The following is an 8,469-nucleotide window of genomic DNA, read 5'->3' on the forward strand; positions in this document are numbered from 1 at the left end:
TAAAAAATATATTATTTTAATATATTTTCTAATAACGGCCCAGGATTTGAAATTAACCTATCCTTGTCCAATCATGGTTTTCTTGCTGGGAATGTTCTACAATCTTCTAATAAAATTCCATGTCTGTGATTAATTAATTGCACAGCTAAACAACTTGTTTGACGTCGAAACTTTTATTTTGTCCATTTCTAGGTTCCCCCAGAAACTTCCCTTGTGTTGACTACCAAATGGAGTATGATCTCTTCTGACGTTATGATCCTTGGGAGTCAAAATCCTTGTAATTTGCAAAATCTATCACCAGAAACTTCAAGAACTCGCCAGTCTCTGCCATAGGATCCAATATAAATACCTTCAATATATAGCAATACCTAAACAAACAAGCATAACAAAACAACTGAAGTCTTTAGCTAATTCTTCGTTCGAACATTCCTAAGCCAAAAACTCTTTCCAGCACAGCCAAAATATAAAAAAACCAGAAAATGTCTCTCCTTAACTCTCTCTTGCACCAAAACAGCTTGTTTGATCCATTTCGGGGTTTCTTGATCGAAAACTCAGAGACCCAAATGGACTGGAAGGAAACTCCTCACGCCCATGTATTCGAGATCGATCTTCCCGGCCTTACAAAAGAGGACGTGAAGATTGAAGTTCATGAGGGGACAGTGCTTCAAATAAGTACTGCAGAGAGAAAAGAAGAAGCCGAGGAGAAAGGAGAGAAGTGGCACTGCAAAGAGAGGTCACGTGGTGGCTTTTCAAGGAGGTTTCGATTGCCCGAAAATGCTAAACTTGATGAGATTAAGGCGTCAATGCATGATGGGGTTCTTGTGGTGACAGTGCCTAAAGATGAACTGAAAAGGAAGCCTAAAAACAAGGCCGTAGAAATCTCTGGAGATGATGGTGAAAAACATGTTTCCAGGGGTTTAGGTCGTTTTATTTGCTGCAAGGCTTAAATCTTGTGTTTGTTGTGGTTAGCTGCGTGGTCTAATATCTTCCGGGATAGTGTAGATTTTTTCTTTTTCTTGGCTTGTTTCAAGATTTTGTGCTGTCGTGTGATTGGGAATATGAATGTAAAAATGCTGTGACTTGTTTTGTTCTAGTAAAAGTTTAAGCTGAATCAGAAGGTCAATTAATTTTGTAAATAACTATAATTTTATTTTTTAAAAAGTTTTTTCTTAGTGGACGTCACACAAAATTTCCTTCATTTTGATCGTGTCCAGTGCTCCTTTCTGAGCTGGATAGAATGTCTTTATTAAGGACCCATATTTGCCGAGTGGCATTTGCATGACTTGACCCAGCTAGGTCAACGCTTCCCCCTCCAGCCAATATTAGATCCCGAGTTTAGATGCAGCATAATCATAAATGTTTTTTAAAATATTACGGCCGGTATAGACTTTATTAATTTCCATAGAGTTGAAGGGTTGGCACTCTATGCGTCAATCCTGAGCTATTTGCTATTAGATCAATAGTTAACTAATTAGTTAACTAATGGCCTATTGATGGACTTTATGTTTTGGATTCAAGGCCCTCGTAATAATTGTATTCCTTCTAGATCTAAACCAAGTCCGTTTCTTTTTATTTTCCTCCCTAAATCATAACGAAATATATTGAAACAGTTGATTTTATTTTTTTAATTAAAGAGTTGTAGCTGAACGATCATCCTGCAGTTCCCAATTCCATATTTCTTTCTTTACAGCATAGATTTCTTCTGGGCTGTCGAGTGTCCAAGTGACCTTAATATTTAACTCTGGAATATAGCGTGTATCGCTGTCCTGAGAGCCCCCACTTGGAGTACATGTTTGCAAGTCATAAAAATTGTGAATTAGAGAGTGCTCCTCACGTATTTCTCTCTTTACAACACATAAAAATCCACAATGAATCAGGTATAAAACAAGGCGGAGAACACAATCAGTAAATACTCGGAACACAGTGTGACATGCCAGTGCTGACAAGAGATCAAAAAAGCAACATGAAGTTGTGGTTTTGCACCTTTCTCCTCCTTGTCCAGTTTGAGCTGCACATGGTGTCAGCCATGTTGCCACCGAACCCTGTCAAAGATTTAGTTAAGCCTCTAGGAGCACCGTCGATCTTGTCTCCTCGAGATTACCTGTCTCTTAGCTACTATCATAAAACTTGCCCTGCTGCTGAAGAAATAATTCACCGAAAAATGAAAGCTTGGTTCCTAAAGGATTACACATTGGCAGCTAGCATCATTCGCTTGCACTTCCATGATTGCGCTATTAGGGTAAGCACTAATTGATGACCAAAAATCTTGCACCTCTAATATATATCCTTCACGACCATTACACTAGCTAGTATTCTCAACCTGAGAAAAGGTCTCAGGTTTTGGCATCTTTTATGCACCAAATGATGGTCATTAATTGGTTTTTTCCTTTTCTTTTAACTGATTTTATTAATGATAGAATTGCTAGTCTCGTATAAGTCTTATGAGACTAAAAATATTGACAACATGCAATGCAGGGATGTGATGCTTCTATCTTGTTGAACCATCGAAATAGTGAAAGGAGAGCTTATGCTAGCAAGACACTGAGAGGTTTCCAAGTGATTGATGAAATTAAAGCAGAGCTTGAGAGGAAGTGTCCAAAAACTGTCTCATGCGCGGACATTCTCACAGCTGCGGCTAGAGATGCCACTCTTCTGCTTGGAGGTCCATTCTGGGAAGTCCCATTTGGGCGTAAAGATGGAAAAACTTCCATTGCCAAAGAGGCTGACCTTGTTCCTCAGGGCCGCGAAAATGTCACAGCTCTGATTGATTTCTTCCAGGAAAGAGGATTGAGCATTCTTGATTTGGTTGTTCTCTCAGGTTCACACACAATTGGAAGGAGCAGTTGCTATTCATTCATGCACAGACTCGCTAACTATAAGGGAACTGGCAGGCCTGATCCTACCCTTGACAGACAATACTTGAGGAACTTGACAGGAAGTTGCAAATGGAGTTCTAACTTGGTCAATCTAGATATAACAACTCCAAAGACTTTTGACGTGGAGTACTACAACAACCTTGGCAAGAAAAAGGGGTTGTTGTCAACAGATCAAGAACTCTACTCGGATCCAAGAACTGCGCCATTCGTTTCAGCATTCACAGATCAGCAGCCTGACCTTTTCTTTAATCAGTTTGCAGCGTCAATGGTGAATCTTGGAAACATTCTTGTCTATACTGCTCCGAATGAAAGCGAAATCAGACTGGACTGTAATTATGTTAATCCCGCACCTAGCAAAAAGGGCAATCCACCACGACGCGGTTAAGTAAATCTGCTACGGATCAATGTCTGTCCAGCTCGGCGCAGTTACAACCCTTGATGGATGTCCATTCCATTGTGGTTTTTCCATGACATTTTGTTCTTATTTCTTGACAATTAATGATTCTGGTTTTATTTAAATAAACTTATACTCGGCCTTGTTTGTCTCGCATCTTGAAGTAGTAGTGTATATGATGATCGATAATTATCTTAATTATATTTCGATCAATAATTATTCTCACCCCTCGTGAATTGTAATTTTGGATTCCAGTTACTGCAAGTTACAATAGATGCCACGCTCCTTCCTCCCCACTCATGTTTTGATCCCCTGGGAGTTCGGAGTTAGCTGGTAAACAGGGATTCACTGTAATAACTGATAAATGGCTGATACGGCTCGAGCGCACGTTAAAAGGGGACTCAACTCACAAGAACTCCCTTGTCATCGTACAGCAACTCACTCCATCATCCCTCCAAGATCCAACCGCTCCATTGTTAACTTTGGTATTTCAAGATTGATTTGTTATTAAATGCTTTTTGCTTATTAATGATTTTGCTTAGGGTTTTGCATTTTTTTTTAAAAAAAAAAGGTTTTTTAATGAATAAATGACGCGGGCGTGAATTTTTCTATAATTTTGGACATTATTTGACCTCTCTGTAAAAAGAAGATAGTGGATGGTTGACCAAATGTCTATTCTTAATAAGAGATATTATTCAACACAAACTCTTAAATGTAAGGAGGACTTGGTTTGATTGCGCATTCCAATAATGTGAGATTGCTGACATTTTCTAATTATTGCTTTGATTTCTATTATTCAACACAAAGCTCTCGAAATGTAATATTTATTTATTATATTATTATTCATATAATAATATTAGTAAAATATTATACTAATTAACGTCATTATCTTTACATTTATTCTTTTGTTGCGTTTAAATAAAAACAACAATAAATATATCAGATATATGTGAACGATGCTTATTGATCCAGATTTTAAAAGATATATATTTGAATATTAATAATCTAAATTATTTTTTTATTACCACAAAATATATTTTATATTGCACTTATTCAATCAAAACATGGTTATTCATGAAAAAGAATATTATGGTAGAAAAACAAAGCATATTGTGGATCTTTATAAATAATATACTCTACATTCTTGATGCATATTACATTAAAAAAAAATGTTACAAAATTGTATCACGTGATTTTACAAAATTGTATAAATACAGAGTTTGATAGAAAAACAATAATAATGTAAAATGACACATAATTCAACTGATGCGTTACCTTAAACTTTTAAATAAGTTACAAGGCAATATGATTTCCTTGTTTTTTTCTGATTTTACTTTTAAATAATAAAAATATTAAATATATCTCTTAAATTAAAACTTACATTACAAATTTTTAACTGGTTTAAATAAAAATAATAATAAATTATTATAAGAAATCTGTATCTACATTTTTCAGTCAAAATATTTTTTTTATTTTTTATCTCCTCAAAGCTTCCCGAATATTTTATTTATTCTTTATATTAACAAAAAACACAAATACTTATTTTATTTTATAATTTTATATATGATATAATATATAATTAATAAATAATTGATTTTTAATACACTTGATCGATCCACATGTCAAAATAAAAACTTTCGCTCTAATTTTTTCTATGAATTATTTATTTTATTTTATATATATATATATATATATATATATATATATATATATATAGAGAGAGAGAGAGAGAGAGAGAGAGAGAGAGAGATGTAGAATTTTGCCTTCTATTGGCTGGAAGATAAAATTACAAGCACAGTGGTTGGATTTTATTTACAAGGGAAGATGATTAATTCTTTTTTTTTTAATTTTTTTGTGTTGTTTGTAATTGCGTTTGATGTAGTATTTTATAAAAGAATTATTTTTTATATTTTTAGATTGTTTTATATACTATTTTAAAAATATTTTTTTAAAAAAATAATATTTAATATATTAAAAAAATATATTATTTTTAAAAATAATAAGTGTTATCACTATTTTAAGGGCCCATCCTCTTTAATTCCATTCAATCCAACTCACCCATCTTATCTTCCTCTTTTCTTCTTTTTTTTAGAACCTTTTTACGCTTAATTTGTACTTTAACCTTTTCTCCAAAATAAATAAATAAATAAATACTCCTGACAACTCATCATTACCATTTCTTTGACGATCCCACTTTTCTCACAGTCCAAAAAGTCAGGATTAAAAAGAACAGAAAATACTCTCCAAGGATCAGAAGATCCCAAATCCAATTGAGACTGACTGAGTTGATCGTTGCCAGCAACAGGACCATGACAAAGAAGGCATTGTTGATAGGCTGCAACTACCCAGGAACAAAAGCTGAGCTCAAAGGCTGCATAAATGATGTCAAGAGGATGTACCAGTGTCTTGTTGATCGTTATGGTTTTTCTGAAGATAACGTAACTATCTTGATAGACACGGATGATTCTTACACACAACCAACTGGGAGAAACGTGCGCCAGGCGCTGAAGGATCTGGTTCGCTCTGCCGAGCCTGGAGACTTGTTGTTTGTCCACTATAGCGGACATGGGACAAGGTTGCCTGCTGAAACTGGAGAGGATGATGATACTGGTTACGATGAGTGCATTGTCCCTTGTGATATGAATCTTATCACTGGTAATGTCTTTATCTTCTCTTGTCTTTTGTGGTTCCTATTTCTCTCTCTCTCTCTCTTGAAAGATTGGTTTTGATTGATGTGATCCGATTTAGTTTCTTTCAGTAATCTGATCAACAACAGTTTGTGATTGATCTTATTTGTTTCTGGGGGTTCTTTTTTTTTTTAATTGCGATCATGGTGGATTGTTTTAGATCTTTTTGTGGATAGGAAATTTGAAGGGGGGGGAAGCACCTTTATTCTTTGTTTGGTTGGATCCCTGGGAAATTGATTCTAAGGAGCCGCGCTACTGTATGTGGTTTTCTAAGAAAATACCATTAGTTTTATTTTTGGGTTTTGTTTTTTTTGTCAGTGGAATGTCATGACTCTTGATCTCTGTGCTTGAGACTGTCAATTTTGAATCTTGATTAGTTAGCTCTCTTGGACCTTTGCATTTTCAATAATTTAATCTGTTGTGGTGGAGCTGTTATTGTTCAAATCTATTAGGATTGTTGAAGAGATAATTTGTGTAGTCTCTTTATTCTAACAAGAGAGATGCAGAGTCTTTGTTATTGCAAAACCAAATTGTTGGATCTTTAATCATGAGGTTTTTGATAAATACAGGTTTATTTTATTGTTTCTTGGCACGATGATCTTACATCACATTACAAGTTCCCATGCCAGGGTATTTATAGGACACAATCCAGTTTTGCGCTCTGAAATAGTTTGGAGCCTGCTTGAGGGTCCATGCATTTGTTCAAAGAGTATCAATTCATAGGCAAAAAGTATTACTGATGGATGAAGAGTATGAACCATGAATTATTCAAGCAAATAATTAAAACATCAGAGCCAAGGGGTTTTTATCATTCATTTTGTTTTTATCATTCTCTTGTATCGGTTGTTATTAATCTAATTGATAAAAACTCAACTTGTTTGGAAATGGAAATTATTTTACGGAATTATTTGTTTCCCTTGACTGCGGAGTTCCTAGAATGATTCGTCATAAATGTTGCTTAAGCAAATTCCATTCTAACTTCCAACTCGGATGTTTGTGAACAGATGATGATTTCAGAGATTTTGTGGATCAGGTCCCAGAAGGTTGTCGCATAACAGTTGTATCTGATTCATGCCATAGTGGTGGCCTTATTGATGAGACTAAAGAGCAGATAGGGGAGAGCACAAGGCGTCAAGAGGAGGAGGAGGAGGAGGAGGAGGAGAAAGAGAAAGAGAAGGAGGGGTCTTCTGGGTTTGGATTTAAAAGTTTCTTGAAACAGACCGTGAAAGATGCATTTGAATCTCGTGGAGTTCACATTCCTTCTGGATTGCACCCCAGCCGGCATGTCAAGGAGGAAGATTTTGATGACAGAGCAGTTGAAGGAGACTATGGTGAGCGAGAGTACGTGAAAAGTAGGTCTCTGCCTCTCTCAACTCTCATAGAAATACTCAAGCAGAAGACTGGTAAAGACGACATCGATGTTGGGAAGCTGAGGCCAGCCCTTTTTGATGTCTTTGGAGAAGATGCAAGCCCTAAGGTGAAGAAGTTCATGAAGGTTATCATGGATAAACTCCAACTTGGTGATGGGGAAAGTGGAGGTGGCGGACTCTTTGGAATGGTTGGGAATCTTGCCCAGGAATTTCTCAAACAAAAACTGGAGCATAACGAGGGGTATGCACAGCCTGCCCTCGAGACTGAGGTGGGTAGCAAGGAAGAAGTTTATGCTGGAGCATCTAAGCGTGCACTACCAGATGGTGGGATTTTGATCAGTGGCTGCCAAACTGACCAAACTTCTGCCGATGCCAGTCCAGGAGGAAATTCAGCTGAAGCATATGGAGCTCTTAGCAATGCCATCCAGACTATACTTGGGGAGGCGGATGGTGACATTTCTAACCAGGAGCTTGTTTTGAGGGCCAGGAAGATTCTGAAGAAGCAGGGTTTCACTCAGCGACCTGGCCTCTACTGCAGCGACCATCATGTTGAAGCTCCATTTGTGTGCTGACCTGAATGGTTTCTCCAGTACTAAGAGATAAATAAATTTTATGTGCGTGTGCGTGTGCGTGTTTTTTGAGTGGACTGTGCTGATTTTTATTGTGCTTTCCGTCTGAACTACAAAACCTTGGACCAAAAATGGTAATATTCAAGTTTTATGGCGCCTGAACCTTGATGCAGGCTGGTACAATTCACAGACCATACTGCCGAGTTAACCCTTTCTTTTCCTAACATGTTATCCAAAATGACCCTTAGTTTAATCAACGGCTGTAAAAATGAATTCAGGTGAGAAGGAAGTCTTACATTAAACTTTGAAAAGAGAAATCAAGCAAATCAAATTAAAAGATAAAAATTGATGCATTGGTGCGTGCACAAACATCATATGTATGTTTTGGTAAAAACGATTGAACGTATAACATGCTAGAATGTAGTTACAGGTTGACCTAAAGAGAAAAAAAGATCGAAATGAAGCTCTTGCCTGTGCTTTGCAGATGGAAAAGAGGAACCCACCACATCGCGGCCGCACTCGCATGAAGATGACCCCCTTCTAATTTATCCAGACATCCTGCTTTCCATAATA

General features: G+C 36.5%; 3 protein-coding genes across 3 annotated transcripts; all 3 read left to right on the forward strand.

Annotated features, from left to right (window-relative positions):
- The first annotated feature begins 219 nt into the window (after positions 1 to 219).
- On the forward strand, positions 220 to 1,139 carry LOC133698031 (18.1 kDa class I heat shock protein-like). The gene has a single exon (XM_062120899.1). The coding sequence runs from the start codon at positions 480 to 482 to the stop codon at positions 945 to 947; it is 468 nt and encodes a 155-aa protein (XP_061976883.1). The 5' UTR covers positions 220 to 479; the 3' UTR covers positions 948 to 1,139.
- Positions 1,140 to 1,927: 788 nt separating this feature from the next.
- Positions 1,928 to 3,495, forward strand: LOC133698017 (peroxidase 7-like). The gene is made up of 2 exons (XM_062120876.1): positions 1,928 to 2,239; positions 2,476 to 3,495. Exons 1-2 carry the CDS (start codon positions 1,931 to 1,933, stop codon positions 3,259 to 3,261), a joined length of 1,095 nt encoding a protein of 364 aa, XP_061976860.1. The 5' UTR covers positions 1,928 to 1,930; the 3' UTR covers positions 3,262 to 3,495.
- Positions 3,496 to 5,382: 1,887 nt separating this feature from the next.
- Positions 5,383 to 8,079, forward strand: LOC133697459 (metacaspase-4). The gene is made up of 2 exons (XM_062120016.1): positions 5,383 to 5,925; positions 6,962 to 8,079. The coding sequence occupies exons 1-2, from the start codon at positions 5,580 to 5,582 to the stop codon at positions 7,897 to 7,899; spliced, it is 1,284 nt and encodes a 427-aa protein (XP_061976000.1). The 5' UTR covers positions 5,383 to 5,579; the 3' UTR covers positions 7,900 to 8,079.
- The last annotated feature ends 390 nt before the right edge of the window (positions 8,080 to 8,469 follow it).

The sequence above is a fragment of the Populus nigra genome, chromosome 6, assembly GCF_951802175.1.
Source record: "Populus nigra chromosome 6, ddPopNigr1.1, whole genome shotgun sequence".
In the NCBI taxonomy this organism is placed as follows: Eukaryota; Viridiplantae; Streptophyta; class Magnoliopsida; order Malpighiales; family Salicaceae; genus Populus; species Populus nigra.